Source organism: Danio rerio, chromosome 15, assembly GCF_049306965.1.
Source record: "Danio rerio strain Tuebingen ecotype United States chromosome 15, GRCz12tu, whole genome shotgun sequence".
NCBI classification, from domain to species: domain Eukaryota; kingdom Metazoa; phylum Chordata; class Actinopteri; order Cypriniformes; family Danionidae; genus Danio; species Danio rerio.
The window spans coordinates 2,394,413-2,414,199 of NC_133190.1; the positions used below are offsets into that span (position 1 = coordinate 2,394,413).

Sequence of the window (19,787 nt, forward strand, 5' to 3'; positions counted from 1 at the left end):
GCATAATCTTCGCCGTAGCTGACGCTGATGCATACCTCTCAAAAAATTCAACTACACCTCGCAAGCTCTATGATTGGTCAGCTTGGTAGCTGTGACGAGTGTGGGCGGTGCATGAGCCCGTTGGAGCGAGTGTTTACAAGTGTGGAGTCCGGTGAAGGAGCTCCAGATCGAGACCTCATGATTAAAGTTGTCGCACGTCTGTCATTTCCCCCTCTGTTCGAGCGAGTTTGAGCTACTTGTACATTAAGGTAGCGTTCAGAAAAAAAACACTAATTTTTTTGTCCTTAAAATGGTGTTTAAAAAATTAATAACTGCTTTTATTCTAGCCGAAATAAAACAAATAAGACTTTCTCCAGAAGAAAAAATATTATCAGACATACTGTGAACATTTCCTTCCTCTGTTAAACATCATTTGGGAAATATTTTTAAAAAAAGAAGAAAAAAATGAAAGGGGGGCTAATAATTCTGACTTTTTCACTTTTATTTGAACATGTTCAATTGAAAGTCAAATTTTAATAATGCACATTTTTTATGCAAATCTTAATATGCATATGAGCAAAATCTAATAAATGAGACCATTTGAATCCAAAACGGTCACCATCAGAATGTGTAAGCCAGGGCTGCCCAATCTCGCTCCTGGAGGGCCGGTGTCCTGCATATTTTTGTTCCAACCCCAATTAAACACACCTTATCAAGCTCTTTCCAGGTATACTAGAAAGCTCCAGGCAGGTGTGTTGAAGGACATTGGAGCTAAACACTGACCCTACATGACTGAGTTTGTACAACCCTGACGTAAGCAATAGAGATGCTGGTATAAAAACTGGTGGTATAAAACTAACTATAATCAAATTACCCTTGAGTATCTAAAAAAAAATAGAGCTTTAGTAAAAATAAAGCACTTAAAGACATATATTTCAACGTTTAAATCAGCCCTAGAAATAATCTGCATGTGTTACTCTCGACCGCATGCTAAGAGAAACCGAAAGTACTCCGAACTTATTGACCTTATTCTAAAATGCGGAAGTGCGCCTGTTTTCGCGATTGTCTTAGAACGTCTGATTCAGTCGCCTATGGGAGAAATGACTAGGAATAATAAACGGCAGAAAACGGTCAAACTACTTGCTCTACAGCCAAATGTTTGCATTACTATACAGACCAAGTAGAATAATATAACAAGAAAATATCAAATTGCAACATCAAGCAGCGTAACCAGCAGTTTTTAATGTCAAAAAATAAATGGAAGTGAATGAGACCGGAAGTCTCAAGCCTAAAAGATTCAAATGGCAGCGCCCGCTCGTCGGCGGAGAATAAGGTGAATAGTACAGTACTTTAAATGTCAAGTTGGTTGGGGTTAAAACCACAAGTGTATATGTACAACAATGGTATTTATTCAGAAATATATGTTTTGGGTGGCCGAATCTCTGTATATTTTTGACGTCAGTTGCAGGCCGGAGAAGGAGGAAGGGGGCCACAAATGACCCCCAGGCCGTCAGTTCAAGACCCCTGAGTTAGGGTGCTTTCACACCTTCCTTATTTAGTTGGATTGAATCGCAGTAGAGTTTGTTTCCCCTTTTTGTGCGGTTCGTTTGGGCAGGTGTGAATGCAGCAATCGTACTCGAGTGCGCACCAAAAGCAGACCAAATAAGCGTACCGAGACCTGCTTGAAGAGGTGGTCTCGGTACGCTTTCAAACAAACCCTGGAGCGGTTTGTTTGTGGTGAGAATATGATCCGTACTAAAACAGGTCCAACCGCAAAAAGTACTGCGCGTTTTGTACTAATTCAGCTGCCGTAGGCCGATGCGCTGTGCATTATGGGATATGGAGGAAAAATATTTGTTGACAGCGTTTAACCAAGAGAGAGAGAGAGAGGGGAAAACTTTACCTGATGGATTATTGGTAATATTTCCGCAAGATGAGCATGTCGGAGTTTAGCTAAATTAATTCACGTCTCCTCCTGAAGTGACGAGCGATGCATTAAACACTGTTTTCCAGCCGCGCTTCATTTTCGTAATGTATAGTTTGTCTAAAGCAGGGATACAATCAGCCAGCGCAGTCGCCCCGCCAGAGTAAAAGGTTTTGTTTACCTGCGGGAGTTCACTGGCATTTTCCCGCACGTGAATTCTGACCAATCAATAAGCAGTTTAGGAAATATGTTCAACAACATCTGGCCAATGAGAGATGTGGATTTTGTCAGATGACTGCATTTTGGTTCGTTTCAACTGGTTCGGACCAAAGCCAGCAGTGTGGTGTGAAAACGACCCAAAGACGGCAGAAGATGCAACAATGTATCATTTTTTACCCTTGGTCTGGACCAAATGAAACGAACTACAGATGTGAAAGCACCCTTAGACACTCCAAACCCCAGTTTCTTTGCAGGCACACACTTAAATTCAATATTCATTCTCAGATGTCTGCCTGATTTCATTTCAGAGGCCGGTAACCTGCTTGAGTTGGTGGTATTATGTCAATGAATTGCCGCAGCGTAAAGAGGGACAGAAAGTGGGTGACGGAGAGCAGCTTTTTCTGCGTGTGGCTCTTCTGTTGTGGATAAACCCGATAAATCCGAAGCGCTTTATTCAATCTAAATAGTGGGCCCCCGTGAGCCCCCGTGTTCATACAACACACCGCCACTCCATCAATCACTGATAATGCGCCCCGGCTCTTTCTCTCTGATGTTTGCATTATTGCATTGGATCGTAACGAGCACATCGTCGCTAATCAGCCCACTGGATAAAGGAGGCGGACGGATTTGTTTCTGTGTGATCATTTGAATGAAACATAGTCCTGCATGCCTACGTGACTCTGGGGGCCCGGAGCTGCAATTACACATATAATCACAATTGAGTTTCAGCCGAGGCTCCATTATCCATCCTGCCAACCAAACTGGAATTAAGTGTAGATGAAGTGAAAGTCTTTAGCTTTCTACTGTGAATAGTGGAGTGTTATCTAAGCGTCATCAGTTTCAGCTCTTAATGCACCCAGTGATAAACAACAGAGTGACTCCAGATCACATCTTTTAACAACACGGTCATTCAGAGCTTCTGTCTTCATCTATTTTGATTTATTATTTTGAGGAAGATGTGTCGTCAGCTTTTGGCATTACAGCATCGCTTGTTCTTTTTCTTCTCGTCCAGTCTCCTCTTTCTCCAGTAGTTGTATAAAATCAATATCACATTCGCAGTTGTGCTATCTGGCACAAAAACAGCCCTGGTGTGATATTGGATTTTGTTGCTCACATTGTATTGCTAAACTATCATATCATACAAATATGAGACACAAACTCATACGGGACATTTTTGCCCCAGTGGTCTGAAATTTAGAGGTTTATAATCATTACCCATGAGTAGGGCCAGACGGAGTTTGCGGACTTTATTTCTGCGCAGAATTTAGTTAAAAATTTGCTGAATGATTTTGGGAGGATCATAACTATAACACTTTAACTCTGCGGACCCGTGACATCATCGTCTTTCTCTTTAAGATTTAAAGGGCTAGCATTGCACCAGACCCCCGTAAGTGGTTTAGTTTGAAAGTGTAGAATCTATATTTTATGCACATCTGCGTCACTTTGGTTTTTATTCTACTGTACAAAAGTAATTAACACTTAAACACACAGTATTTTGGATGCCCGAGCTGGGTATTGAACATTGGTTCATTTTCATATTTTTCATATGACACATGTACAAGTTATAGCTCAAATGAAAGCTCTTGTCGGTGCTCATACAGTTCCAGCATTCTTTATACTGAATTATATTCACAAATCAGTTGCTGAATAAATCGCGGTGTTTCCATGGCGCAGAAGTGAAATCAATACATTTATGATCAATAAGCAGCCCCAGATAGCACAGACAGCTGTCATCTCTCACCTTATGCTGTGGGCTTCAGGGCCATTCTCCTCTGTTTTTGAGCTGATGTGCATAAGTAATCCTTTTATATGTCTGATGTGCTCCAAACACAGTGAATTATGTTTGATCAAACAAAAGAATAGTGAAATATGAAAACAATGATCGCTCCCTGTGGCTTGTACAGCACCTCTCATCAGTTGGATCACAAAAACTTTTGCATAGATTATGGTGGAGACATTTTTATTTTTTCTTATGATTACAGACATGTGCAGGAACCACCAACATTAATTACAGCACGCTCGACCACACACAACCTAAAAGGTACACTTTCACATTTGAGTTTATAAAAAAAATTCAAAAAGCGCCTCTTTTTTAGGTGTTTATTATAACACAGACAACATATACAGATATTTTAAACATTTTCAATAGTTTTTTTATGAAAATTCAAAGGGTTTTCTTTAAAATGATACCAATTTTTTGCATTTACACCTCTGCATGTGAATTTGGGAAGCTTTTAAATTTAGGTAGGCAAAATCCAGGCGGAAATCCCAAAATAGCAGCAGAGTTAAACTGGTTAAAGGGCACCTATAGTGAAAAATCTACTTTTCAAGCTGTTTGGACAGACATGTGTGTAGGTATAGTGTATAGACCGTCATATTAAGGTGATATACACACACACAGTCCTTTTTTTTTTTTAATTTGACAACATAAAATCGGTGGACCAATTGGAGCGGTTTTTAGAGTGACCGCAACTTGATGTAGGAGTGCGGTCCCCCCGCCCACCAATATTGATTGACCGGCACTCGTCACCTAATCCTCAGTTCCTTTTTTCACGTCCGCCATTTTCAGCGTGTGAGTCAAAGCAATATCACTAAAGGAACACCCTTGCTCTAATTTTAGATGTAAGGCTCATTGGGCTCAACACAAGATCAACATTCACCACATGATCGCTCTAATGTGAATTATTGTTTGTAACTTAGTTTGTTTGTAGTTAGGTTTGAAAACTAGTGTACTTTTCATTGCGTCTACCTTAAACTTCAGTCGTTTGCATTTCTCGAGGTCACAGAAGCTCCCTGTGAGTGTGATCTTAACTAGGTGCAGCTGTAAAGGCTGATTTATACTTCTGCGTCAAGCGCCTGCGTATGCTACGGTGCTGACGCATAGCCCTTCGCCGTGGCCGTCACTGACGTGCACCTTTTAAAAAAATGTAACTACACGTCGCAACGACGCATAGCGCAAGCTCTGTGATTGGTCGGCTTGGTAGCGCTGACGAGTCTGGGCGGGACCGAGAGCCGCTTGAATGGTGCGAGCCTGATGGAGCGATTGTTTACAAGTGTGGAGTCCCGTGAAGGAGCTCCGGATGGAAAGTTTTGTTTTGTGTTTACCTCATAGTTAAAGTTGTTGCACGTCCGCCGGTTCCTGCCTCAAATGAGCGAGTTTGAGCCACTTGTACATCCAGGAAGTGTTCAGGAAAAGCAAAACAGAAGCGAAGAAACTCGACACAGAGGAACATTTACACCTCACTGCCCACTAGCGTTTCGGAAGTGTTAATGCAGACCAACAGAGACCGCGCGCAGAAGTATAAATGCACAGCCACGCGCGTTGCATGCGCCGTGAGTTACGCCGGTCACTTGACGCAGAAGTAAAAACCAGGCTTAAAGTGCGAGCGCGTTGCCTCACGTGAGTGTCGCTCCATTGGAAATAAAATAAACTTGAATGCAGGTCACACACCAGAAGCGCCGCTTTAGAATTCTAAACATGGGTTTCTATCAGGGTACACACACTGGCGCTTCATGTTGGCGGCTGTCCGCAGCGCCCAGCCAGGATTCGGGACACTTCATATTTCTGCCGCGCCACAGAGCTCCATCTGAACATGCGAATGTCCGTGTCTGGTGTGCCGTGTCGCGGCTGTAAGCGGGTCATCCGGTGCCTCATTCATTCATTCATTTTCTTGTCGACTTAGTCCCTTTATTAATCAGGGGTCGCCACAGTGGTATGAACCACCAACTTATCCAGCAAGTTTTTATGGCAGCAGATGCCCTTCCAGCCACAACCCATCTCTGGGAAATCCGGTGCCTCAGTCAAAGATAATTCAGCGTGTGTGGTTATTAGTCTCAGTGTACAAGCTCGGCACTTTAAACTAGCACACAGTTGGCTGTAAAACTATACAAAGACACAAATGATTGTGTACTCTCTGCTTGGTCTGTGTCCGAGGCGTACATGTACGGATGAATGCTGATCTCTCATGCTGCTTTTCTCTCTCTCTGTCTGCCTGTTTGTTGCAAACACAGAGCGGGGGAGCTCTTGGCTCCGCCCCCTTGTTGCGTTGGGCGGGAATTTGAAAATAATTTTCATGTGAAGCAACACGCCCCTAAAACAGCGAGCTGTGTACACGCCCCCAACATGACACTTAACATATTATAATAAAAACATCTGAACTGTGTGTTGAACTGAGCCTAAACTGGCGCACTCAGATGAACCATAATACTAATATTAAATCATAAAAAAGGGGTAAACTATGTGCCCTTTAATATATGAACTAAAAATTAATACCTTTTTAACTTTTATTTAATGTTTACAATGCAAATCTAATTAGATCCACTTTATTTGATAAACAAACCAAGTCTCTCATATAATATATCTACAGGGTGGGCCATTTATATGGATACACCTTAATAAAATAGGAATAGTCTGTGATATTAACGTCCTTTTTGTGGCACATTAGTATATGTGAGGGGACAGGTGGTGACAGGTGGCCAATTTGAAGTCGGCCATCTTGGATCCAACTTTTGTTGTTTTCAATAGGAAGTAGGTCATGTGACACGTCAAACTTATTGGGAATTTCACAAGAAAAACAACGGTGTGCTTGGTTTTAACGTAACTTTATTCTTTCATGAGTTATTTACAAGTTTCTGACCACTTATAAAACGTGTTCGATGTGCAGCCCATTGTGTTGGATTGTCAATGCAAGCCTCTTCTCCCACTCTTCACACACTGATAGCAAATGCCAGCACAGGCTTCCAGTATGCGTAGTTTCAGGTGCTGCACATCTTGTATCTTCACATCTAGTATTAAGTATTCAAAGCTCTGGTAGACAAAAACAGGGGGTTATTTTTTAACATCCTGACCAAATCATAACCAATCCCCGTTCTAATGTCCACTCCATCAATCACATTCATCACATAAATCTGGCTGTAACACGGTAAACTGTGCGATTTGTTTTTCCGTAATGGCTGCGATTGCCCTCCCTCTTCTTGCTTCGCTGAAACTCATAGAAGGTAATGTTATGAGGGACTCAATTTTGCACGACTCCTCTCATCAGCCAGTGAAACAGCAATAAAGGCAAATTGCTCCTGGGAGACATGAACGCTTTAGAATAAATTACGTACGGGAACAGAGGTGTAATTAATTTACAGGCTGTATTGATAGTCCCCCTTCACTGCTCACTATATGTCTTCATCTCGGCTAACGTCTTCATTATTTGGAGGGCAGGAGAGAAGCGAGTCAACAGACTAAATGAATTGCCATAAGACTTGTACACAAACCGTTTCCACCGTGTCAGTGTTTCTCTCAGGCTTTTAATTAGCATGCTGAAAAATTATTAGATAAGTATGTGCTTAAGCCGTTTAGATATGCGTGCAGGGAGAAACGTACATGTGCAGACACGCATTAATGTGGGTTTTAATGATGCATTTAATGGGCTTTTTAGAATTTGCAATTAATAATACTTTTTTTTCTTGCCATTTTAGCTAAAACTGATGACGCACAGAAAACAAAGGAAAATGTGAAAGTAGGAGGAGCAATAAAGGAGGAAGGTGAGTCTAACTTAAGCGTTTTTTATCAATAATCTAACACAGAAAGCAGGAGAAGGTCACACTTTATTTTAATCTACAATTCACACGTTTAACAAACCAGACCTTTAGCTCAATAAACTATTAATTAGCTGCTTTTTAATAGTTTGTTGGGTTAGTGTTAGTTGGGTTTAGGTTTGGGTATTGGGTAGGACAATGGATGTAGTATAAAATTGTACTTTATAGCAGTGGTTCTCAATCAACCTTTTTTACTTCGGGGCCCACTATTTTCTCCAATCAATTTTTGAAGGCCCACCTGTCTGACATTTTCTCTAAACCTTTATTTATTAACGTGTGTATGTGTGTATATATATATATATATATATATATATATATATATATATATATATATATATATATATATATATATATATATATATATATATATATATATATATATGTATGTATGTATGTATGTGTATGTATATATATATATATATATATATATATATATATATATATATATATATATATATATATATATACATATATATATATATATATATATATATATATATATATATATATATATTTAATCCTGTTTTTTATACACACACACAAACACACACACACACACACACACACACACACACACACATATATATATATATATATATATGTATATATATATATATATATATACATATGTTTGTATGTATGTATGTATATGTGTGTGTGTGTGTGTATATAAAAAACAGGATAATGTGCATTACTTCGATCATTTTAATATTAATAATAAAAATCCAAAAATAATAGTTTAATATTGAGAGTTAATTCTCGCGGCCCACAAGCAGGATCGCTGAGGCCGACTGGTTGAGAATCCCTACATTATAGCTACTAATAAACAGTTCATATCTTAATAATAGGCATGTAATAAGACGATAATTAATCAAATTTGAAGCGTAAACTCATGAGACACGTGGCTTTCAAGTCATATCTTTTCTAGGACATTACATTAATATTTTGTGTGTTTGTATATAGAAAAACATATATTTATTAAATATATTTATTAACATGTAACATCCCCTTTTACCACAGTAAAGCTCAAAGTGTCTTCTTTCCAATGATACCCAGTTTGTGTTTGTAGCTTATTGGAGTCAGGAACTGTCAACTATTTAAAGTTAGGTAGGTGTAAATCCCTCAAATTGAGTGCTGACAACATGAATTATAGCTGAAAACACAAAGTGTTAACCATGAAAATTAATAAGAGCTTGGTAAGATATCATTTGGTTGCACTTCCTTGTACTAAAAAGAAATAGTACTTACTCAAGGGTCAGGGGGAGGTTTAGGCCTAGGGTGTTTCATATAACTAAAGGGGTAGTTCACCCTTAAAAAACAAAAATGTCCTGTTAATTTACTCACCCACTGGTCATTCAGGGTGTAGGTGACTTTTTATTCTTCAGTAGAAGATTAAAGAAATTTTAATCTGAATCTGATTGGTGATATAATGGCAGTAAATGGTGACAGTTTTTTATATTAGAATAATTACATACAAGAAAGTCCAAATCGATAGCCGTGACTCCTGATGACACACTGAGGTCTTGTGAAGCGAAACGATCGCTCCGTGTAAGAAACTCAACATTATTTACAATATTATTAGCTTTGTTTATTAGCAATATTAAACAGTTCTCAGCGCTTGTGTGAATGTTGTCCAGTTGTGGTCCTGTCACTTTGATTAGCAGCTAGCTTACTGCGACTTTCACATGGTCATCCACTGAAGCTAAGCAGGGCTGCGCCCGGTCAGTACCTGGATGGGAGACCACATGAGAAAGCTCGGTTGCTGCTGAAAGTGGTATTAGTGAGGCCAGCAGGGGGGGCGCTCAACCTGCGGTCTGTGTGGGTCCTAATGCCCCAGTATAGTGAAGGGGACTCTATACTGCTCAGTGAGCACCGTCTTTGAGACAATAAACCGAGGTCCTGACTCTCTGTGGTCGTTAAAAATCCCAGGATGTCCTTCGTAAAAAAAAGTAGGGGTTTCACTCCGGCATCCTGACCTAATTTGCCCACTGGCCTCCATTATGGCCTCCAAACTCATAATTTGCTTCATCGCTCTGTCTCCTCTCCACCAATCAGCTGGTGTGTGAGTGCGGTCTGGCGCAATACTGCTGCCGTCGTGTCATTCAGGTGGATACTGCACACTGGCGGATGAGGAGATTCTCCTCTATGTGTAAAGCGCTTTGAGCGCCAAGAAATTCAATATATAAGGAATTAATATATTATTATTATAAGGAATGTACGAGGGTGTATCTATAAATATCTATCATTATCTATCAACAAACTACACCTCCCATCCAAGCGCACACATAGTTAATCTTCATGTTTTCAGTACTGAAAGGTGTATTACGAATTCTCACAACATCACAATAATGTTTCTTAAAAACATAAAATCATTTGATCAGTTTTCAGCTCAGCTCCTGATGCTCGGTCTTTCAGTGAGCATCTGCATTATTCTTCACTGCATTACTGGATCTGGCAAAGTGTCGCTCCGGGCTACAGTGTGTGGCTCACAGTCAAGTGATTTTCTTAAGCAGAGTTCATGCTGTAATCTCACCCTTTGGAATCAATTGACTTCCTCCCTCCTAAAACACTTTAGTTTCTCTAAACTCATCCTGTTTTTGTAACGCATTCTTCCTGCTGAGTGCTGGAAGGCTTTAAACACCACCTCCACCCCCGCTTGGTAGCATACTAAAATAGTCACAGTTCTGCTCTTATCGAAGTGTCTTTTGTATTGACACTCAATCTCTGTCCGCACGGTCTTTAAGTGGCGTAGTGAAAGATATTCAGGTTTGCCTTTAGTCATCTGACCACAGCGGGTCTACTCACATTTATACCTGACGTCGTTTACTGTATGCTTGATGGATCTGCAAGTTGTCCAGTGTGCACACAGCGAATGTGACATAATCAACATCCAATTTGCTTTACTTGCATCTAAAAAGGCATGTCTTGGAGCCGGGTCTGGCAGAGCTGGTGAATGTGCATGTGACGACCCCTTTAGGAATATTTTTTTCACTAAAACTACATTTTTTATTATATATTCACAGTGTAATCTGTGTAATACCTATGTTTATAATGAAGGTGTCGTTTGAGATTATTCTGGAAGGAATTATATTAGGACACGTCAACCAATGAGAACATTTGGAATGGGCGTCATCAAATCAAATCACTTTTATTGTCACACAATCAGCAGCATGTGTGCCATGACGAGTGTAAAGCTTAGGTGCTGGCTCCAGACAGTACAAAATACAGATGGTGCAAATACAACGACAGTGCAAAATACAACAGCATACTCCCCAAAAAAACAGGACAATGTAAAATTGACAGCGATATGTACAATGAATAGGTCTCCACATAGTTTTAGGCAGTATTGTTTCATGTATGGATTGGTTAAAGTGCAGTGCATGCTACATATTGATGGTGTGCAGTGAGGGGTATGGAAGAGTCTATGTGGGGTGTGTTAAGTGCTCATCAGCCTGAAGAAGCTTTCCTTCAGTCGGCTGGTGCGTGACCGGATGCTGCAGAACCGTCTGCCTGAGGGTAGCAAAGAGAAAAGTCTATGGCTTGGGTGGCTAGAGTCGCTGATAATTCTCTTGGCTTTCCTCATGCACCGCCTGGTGTAGATGTCCTGGAGGGAGGGAAGCTCACCTCCTACTCTGCGTCCAGCAGTTCGCACAATCATATGTAGGCCTTTGCGATTGCTGCTGGTGCTATTTCCATACCAGGTGGTGATACAGGTGGTGATCACACATATCAACCAGTGAGAACATTTTGAATGGGTGTTATCACAAGTATTAACCAATGAGAACATTTGGAAAGGGCATCATTACACATATCAACCAATCACAAGTATCAACCAATGAGAACATTTAGAACGGGTGTTATCACACGTATCAACCAATGAGATCATTTGGAATGGGTGTCTTCACATCTCATCCAATAAGAACATTTGGAATGGGCATGTCAACCAATGAGAACATTTGGAATGAGCATTTCAACCAATGAAAACATTTGGAACAGGCGTCATTACGCATCTCAACCAATGAGAACATTTGGAATGAGCATCTCAACCAATGAGAACATTTGGAACAGGCGTCATTATGCATTTCAACCAATGAGAACATTTGGAACGGGCGTCATTACGCATCTCAACCAACGAGAACATTTGGAATGAGCATCTCAACCAATGAGAACATTTTAAACGGGCGTCATTACGCATCTCAACCAATAAGAACATTTGGAACAGGCGTCATTACGCATCTCAACCAATGAGAACATTTGAAACAGGCGTCATTACGCATCTCAACCAATGAGAACATTTGGAATGAGCATCTCAACCAATGAGAACATTTGAAACAGGCGTCATTACGCATCTCAACCAATGAGAACATTTGGAATGAGCATCTCAACCAATGAGAACATTTGGAATGGGCATCACAACCAATGAGAACATTTGGAACAGGCATCATTACGCATCTCAACCAATGAGAACATTTGGAATGGGCATCTCAACCAATGAGAACATTTGGAACAGGCATCATTACGCATCTCAACCAATGAGAACATTTGGAATGGGCATCACAACCAATGATAACATTTGGAATGGGCATCTCAACCAATGAGAACATTTGGAATGGGCATCTCAACCAATGAGAACATTTGGAACAGGCATCATTACGCATCTCAACCAATGAGAACATTTGGAATGGGCATCACAACCAATGATAACATTTGGAATGGGCATCACAACCAATGAGAACATTTGGAATGGGCATCTCAACCAATGAGAACATTTGGAACAGGCATCATTACGCATCTTAACCAATGAGAACATTTGGAATGGGCATCACAACCAATGAGAACATTTGGAATGGGCATCTCAACCAATGAGAACATTTGGAATGGGCATTGCAACCAATGAGAACATTTGGAACGGGCGTCATTACGCATCTCAACCAATAAGAACATTTGGAACGGGCGTCATTACGCATCTCAACCAATGAGAACATTTGGAACGGGCATCATTACGCATCTCAACCAATGAAAACATTTGGAACAGGCATCATTAGGCATCTCAACCAATGAAAACATTTGGAATGAGCATCTCAACCAATGAGAACATTTGGAATGAGCATTTCAACCAATGAAAACATTTGGAACAGGCGTCATTACGCATCTCAACCAATGAGAACATTTGGAATGAGCATCTCAACCAATGAGAACATTTGGAACAGGCGTCATTATGCATTTCAACCAATGAGAACATTTGGAACGGGCGTCATTACGCATCTCAACCAACGAGAACATTTGGAATGAGCATCTCAACCAATGAGAACATTTTAAACGGGCGTCATTACGCATCTCAATCAATGAGAACATTTTGAACGGGCGTCATTACGCATCTCAATCAATGAGAACATTTTGAACGGGCGTCATTACGCATCTCAATCAATGAGAACATTTGGAATGAGCATCTCAATCAATGAGAACATTTGGAATGAGCATCTCAATCAATGAGAACATTTGGAATGGGCATCTCAACCAATGAGAACATTTGGAATGGGCATCTCAACCAATGAGAACATTTGGAATGAGCATCTCAATCAATGAGAACATTTGGAATCGGCATCTCAACCAATGAGAACATTTGGAATGGGCATCTCAACCAATGAGAACATTTGGAATGGGCATCTCAACCAATGAGAACATTTGGAATGAGCATCTCAACCAATGAGAACATTTGGAACGGGCGTCATTACGCATCTCAACCAATGAGAACATTTAGAACAGACGTCATTACGCATCTCAACCAATGAGACCATTTGGAACGGGCGTCATCACGTGCAGCACTGTGTCACTTGCTCTGGATTACTCAAAAGATGAAAACTAATTTTCGGAGGCAAATTTCACTCATTTGTTTCAAACGCTACACAAATTCTGTCATTAAAATGTGCGTTTATCCATGGATTTGCCTTGATTTTGTATGTAATCTACACAGAATTGCTAAAGCTGAAGCTAAATATGTAAAACCTAAAAAGAAATGTGTTCTCAAAATCAACAATAAACTAAAATGAACAAAAGCATTAATGAAACAAACTAAAACTAAAATGGAATGTGTTGTGAAATTTAAAATAGTATTGCAATAAAAACTTAAAAATGCCAAGCTATAATAACCTTGATACAGACAAGCCTACATTCAAATCACTATTGAATCCCTCAGAGACTGTCACTCCATAGCATTTTCCTCCAGCCACAGACCTGCGTTCCGTCTGTATGCATGCAGATCATATATTTTAATGAGGCGTATAACAGCGTTTAACCCGTATCATTAGAGCAGCTTGCTCTTTCACCATGGAAAAGGGAAAGGCTTTTTCTTAATTATGCTGTGCCGTGCGGGTCACCTTTGCAGGTGTGTACCTCTCTGTGTGCGACCGTATTAGAGACTGATATGACCATTAAACATTTAAATGGAATTGAACCACCACACACACACACACACACTCACTCATGACACACACACACACACACAGACTGCCCCCTGTATCCATTAATTTCTAATCTCACCATAACAAGCTGTGTTGTCATTCACAAGAAGTGTCTGGCATAGTGCTGAACAAGCCTGTATGTATGAAGGAAAATCACACAGTCGATAGGACGGAGAACGATTAATGGCTGACACAGAGCTGCTTTAATCAGATAGATTTATATATGTGTGTGTATGTGCTGGATTTTATTGAATCCTCTACGCCTGACTTAATACGATGCTTAATTAAATAATGAGTGAAATGGTGTGAATATGAATAAAAAAATACAAATTTTATTAGGCTGTTATCATTTTATAATAATGAATAATTTTCTGAAATAATAAGCTAAATTATAAATGGTTAATTATGTGAGATATATATATATAAATGATATATAGTGAGATATATAATCTCACCGGCCACTTTATTAGGTACACCTTACTAGTGCCAGGTTGGCCCCCTTTTTGCCTTCAGAACTGCCTTAATCCTTCGTGGCAGAGATTCAACAAAGGTACTTGAAATATTCCTCAGAGATTTTGCTCCATATTGACATGATAGCATCACGCAGTTGCTGCAGATTTGTCGGATGCACATCCATGATGTGAATCTCCCGTTCCACCACATCCCAAAGCTGCTCTATTGGATTTTGATCGGGTGACTGCGGAGGCCATTTGAGTACAGTGAACTCATTGTCATGTTCAGGAAACCAGTCTGAGATGATTCACACTTTGACATGGTGTGTTATCCTGCTGGAAGTAGCCATCAGAAGAGACACTGTGTTCATACATAGTCAGCTACAATAAAAGGTAGGCTGTGGCGTTGACACGATGCTCAGTTGGTTCTAATGGGCCCAAAGTGTGCCAAGAAAATCTCCCCCACACCATTACACAACCACTAGCAGCCTGAACTGTTGAAATAAGGCAGGATGGATCCATGCTTTTATGTTGTTGTTGAAATTCTGAAAATCCCAGTAAATCAGCAGTTTCTGAAATACTCAGTCCAGCCCATCTGACACCAACAACCATGCCACTTTCAAAGTCACTTAAATCCCCTTTCTTCTCCATTCTGATGCTCGGTTTGAACTGCAGCAGATCGTCTTGACCATGTCTACATGCCTAAATGCAGTGAGTTGCTGCCATGTGATTGGCTGATTAGACATTCGCTTTAATAGGCAGTGGGACAGGTGTACCTAATAAAGTGGCCGGTGAGTGTAAATTGTTTACTTTAATTGCCATGTTTGTAAATATGCTTTAAATCGTTTTAATTATAATATTATATTACATAAAGACCATAACATAAAATGTAATTATACAAATGAATGTAATATTCATGTTACGGTTATTTTTGCATGTTTTCCTTAAAAATTCCCTCACATTAGATTAATCTTAGATCTTAGATTTAATTTAATTAGATTTAATAGTATTTATTTCATTCATTTATTCAGATTACACCCTAACTATACTGACTCATGCGAAGGCGTCAGCTGGTGTGTTGTCTCAGACAGAGCCGGGTTAAGATAATCTCTTTAGAAATCAAATGATTTGACCTGTGAGCTCAACAGTAGTACCTCCTTCAAGACTGTTGTTAAATATTTAGCGCTCTCCTGTCATGAATACAAATGCTGTGTAAATGAGGGTCTACAAGCTGTTGACCCCGAGAGCGGAGCCTGCTGACTGGGGCTCACACGGGCCCAAATGATTTAATTGTTGTGACTCCAATTAGTATTTAATGGATACGTTCTGAAATGCACCACCTGGTAAAGGATGCACTCGGACTCTAGAGCTTGCATGCATGACATTTCGGAAACAGCTCAGATTTGTCCATTCGGAAAGAACATAAGTCTAGACTGTAAGCTTGATGATGCATGGTATTACATTTATGCTGGTTCGTTTATGTCATGAACTGTCTTCGTATACACTGTAGAAACGCTGGCTTCCACTAGGGATGGAACAATTATAGATTTTGGTTATACGATTACCGTCTTTTGTCATTCCATCGTTTGATAAAGGTTTATTTAAAATAAAAACGCTCTTGTCTATTTAACATGGGAAGCAGCCAATGGGGAGACGTCCATTATCAAGAAAAAACAAAAGCGTGTGAGAGTGTGTTGTCGGAACGGGAAAGTGTCAGAGTCGTTTTAAAGCAAGATCAGAACCACAGCGACAGATCAGAACATATGAAATGTCTTTTTACTGTCAGTGGGTCTTGCTGTAGTTGAACAGATGTGGCTCTGATATGCTGATCGCCAGGAACCGTGGGGATTTATATTCATCTGTGCAGCAGAGCAGCGCTGAAACGCAACTGGAATTAAAGAAGTACACCGCAAAGCACAGATGATGATAGATGGGCCAATTGCACTTATATTTATACTTATATATACAGTTGAAGTCAGAATTATTAGCCCCCCTGAATTATTAGCCTCCCTGTTTATTTTTATTCCCCAATTTCTGTTTAACGGAGAGAAGATTTTATCAACACATTTCTAAACATAACAGTTTTAATAACTCATCTCTAATAACTGATTTATTTTATCTTTGCCATGATGATAGTGAATAATAATAAATATACAAATGGTTAAATTAAACATACATATATACACTTACCGGCCACTTTATTAGGTACACCTTGCTAGTGCCAGGTTGGCCCCCTTTTTGCCTACAGAACTGTCTTAATCCTTCGTGGCAGAGATTCAACAAGGTGCTGGAAATATTCCTCAGAGATTTTGCTCCACACTGACTTGATAGCATCACACAGTTGCTGCACATCCATGATGTGAATCTCCAGTTCCACCACATCCCAAAGGTGCTCTATTGGATTGAACTCTGGTGACTGTGGAGGACATTTGAGTACAGTGAACTCATTGTCATATTCAAGAAACCAGTCTGAGATGATGTTTATGGCATGGTGTGTTATCCTGCTGGAAGTAGCCATCAGAAGATGAGTACACAAACTCTAATAAATCATCTCTAATATCTCTATCTCTAATAACTGATTTATTTGATCTTTGTCATGATGACAGTAAATAATAATGAACTAGATATTTTTCAAGACACTTCTATATAGCTTAAAGTGACATTTAAAGGCTTAACTGGGTTAATTACTTTAGCTAGGCAGGTTAGGGTAATTAGGCAAGTTATTCTATAGTGATGGTTTGTTCTGTAGACTATCGGAAAAAAATAAACTTAAAAGGGCTAATAATTTTGTCCCAAAATGTCCTTTTTTTCTAGCCGAAATAAAACAAATAAGACTTTCTCCCGACGAAAAAATATTATCAGACATACTGTGAAAATTTCTTTGCTCTGTTAAACATAATTTGGGAAATATTTAAAAAAATATATCAAATTTAAGCGAATAATTCTGACTTCAGCTATATTTTGCACCTACTTAATATACTGTTCATAAATACAAAGATATTAAAAATAAAGCTTCAATTAATTTAAAAAAATGAATGAAAAATTTAAGTCAAAAATATCCTGTCTTTAAAAAATAGACATTAAAAAATAATAATTCTCTCTTATTTTGATGTGATATTCTTTACACTACAGTATTAGAAATGTGAGTTGCCATTAAAGTACTTTCTTGTCCAAGAGAAAAGCATCTCCACACGTTTAGCATCTCCATTTGCTGACCTCTTCTTGTCATGACAGTTACTCCGAGTCACCCCCTGTTAAATAATAGCACAACGGTGAGTGCGTCAAGTATAAAAGCCTTGGCTATTCAGCGGAGGATCACGCTGTGGAGCCAGGCCAAAGTATAAATCAGTCTTAAATAGAAAAGAGGTAAACATGGTTGGAAAAACAACCCCACTGGATTGGCAGAAAGAGAACCGTGATTGATTCAGAACACTTCTCCACTGCTCTAGGGTCAGTGGCGGTTTGCTTTACACCACTGCATCCCACGCTTTGCACTGCACTCTGTGATGTAAGGCTTGGATGCAGCTGCTTGCCATGGAAACCCAATCCATGAAGCTGTCTACACTAGGCATGAGCCGGTAGAAGATTCTGAAGATATGATAACCTTGGATAAAAATATCACAGTTTCATGGTATCACACTAATGTGATATTATGATGGTATAACAGACAATTTTGGTGGTTTTAAAACCGTGACTTTTCCAGACTGTGGTATACCTTAAAACCGGTTATCGTCCCATGCTTAATCTACACCCTGTTCTTTGGCTAATCTGAAGGCCACATGAAGTTTGTTGGACTATAGCTGTTCACCTTACAGAAAGTTGAAGACTTCTGCACACTGTATGCCCGATCATACACGCAAGATGTGTTTGGCGCGATTTGTTGCTGTTTTCAGGCCAGCGCAACTCTAATTTTTACGTTTTGTGCCACATTGTTTAAATAGCAAATCCATTTGCGCCACTCTGCGAACTCAAGGGAGTGCTGGTCTATGAAGGAGGCGTGTTATTGGCACGTTGCTATTTCGAGGATCTGAAATAGACGGCGCCACTGACCAACTAAAAGCTGCTCTAAAGTCCAGCGCAGAGTGCGTTAGTTATGCGCCTTAAACACTTACACATTGCTGAATACACACAGGATGTACAGCAACACACAAATATCTTTACAGATGATAACAATGAAAGGATTAAAATGTTACAGAAATGATGATTTTCAACATCAATATAAACCCTGCATCCATGCCTTCTTCACCTCGGGCTTTTTCAGTTTATTCATGACGATCTGCATCTGCATAATGTTATTATTAATAGCAGTATAATTTTATTATATGCATATTTATATTTGTTTGAATAAAAATAAGCTTAGATTTGTCCATCTATGGGGTTTTGGAGACATCTGCATCACCAAATGGGGCATAAGAACTTGACGTGTGTTTAGATATATCTCAGTTTTTGACCACACTTTGTTATTATTGTTCATTTATTCCTTTGCTGGAGACTAGAACTGAATTTAGAAATAGCTTTGAAACAAATTGTTGCGCCTAACAACGGAAATTAAATATGTAGGCTGATGGATGTTTCTTTACTTCAACAAAGTAAAGGAGTAAAGTAAAAAGTAAAGTAAAGAGGCTGAATGGAGGAGGCTCGTTCTTTATTCTCTTGTTGCAGATGCTCGCTAGTGAAGCGTTCAGTTTTTACACTTACACAGTCCGCCATGTAAATAGCAAATGTGCCAGAGAGCGACGCAACTGACTCTTAAAGGGAATGGGAGACGAGACTCTGATTGGTTTAATGCATGTTATGCTTAAAACACACCTAGAACTCGTAAAGAGGATAAGCACAACCCTATTAGTCCATGCGCCGGGGCGCAGAGTGTACCTGTCAACATTGGGATGTAAAAATAAGGGAAGAAACAAAAAAGGAAAAACTTAATATGTTCATCTGGAGCGTTTCATTGTAAATAAAAATTAAAGTTAATATTATTTTGTAATTTTTTTAATTTAGATAATTTAAACATTCTAATTACAAAGCAATTTATTTTAAAATTTATTTAGATTTTTTGTTTGATTGCATTTAAAAACAGAGCTGTCACTTTAAAAATGCACACATCTCATCTAATGTTGTAATGAAAGCATTCGATTGCTTTCCTAACTGTTTATGCTCATTTAG

General features: G+C 39.4%; 1 protein-coding gene across 1 annotated transcript in view; it reads left to right on the forward strand.

The window, feature by feature from the left end:
• Positions 1-19,787, forward strand: part of rsrc1 (arginine/serine-rich coiled-coil 1) — a 226,042-nt gene that overhangs the window by 159,337 nt on the left and 46,918 nt on the right. The window contains 1 exon segment of the mRNA NM_212947.2: positions 7,592-7,657. Coding sequence (NP_998112.2) covers positions 7,592-7,657 — 66 coding nt within the window.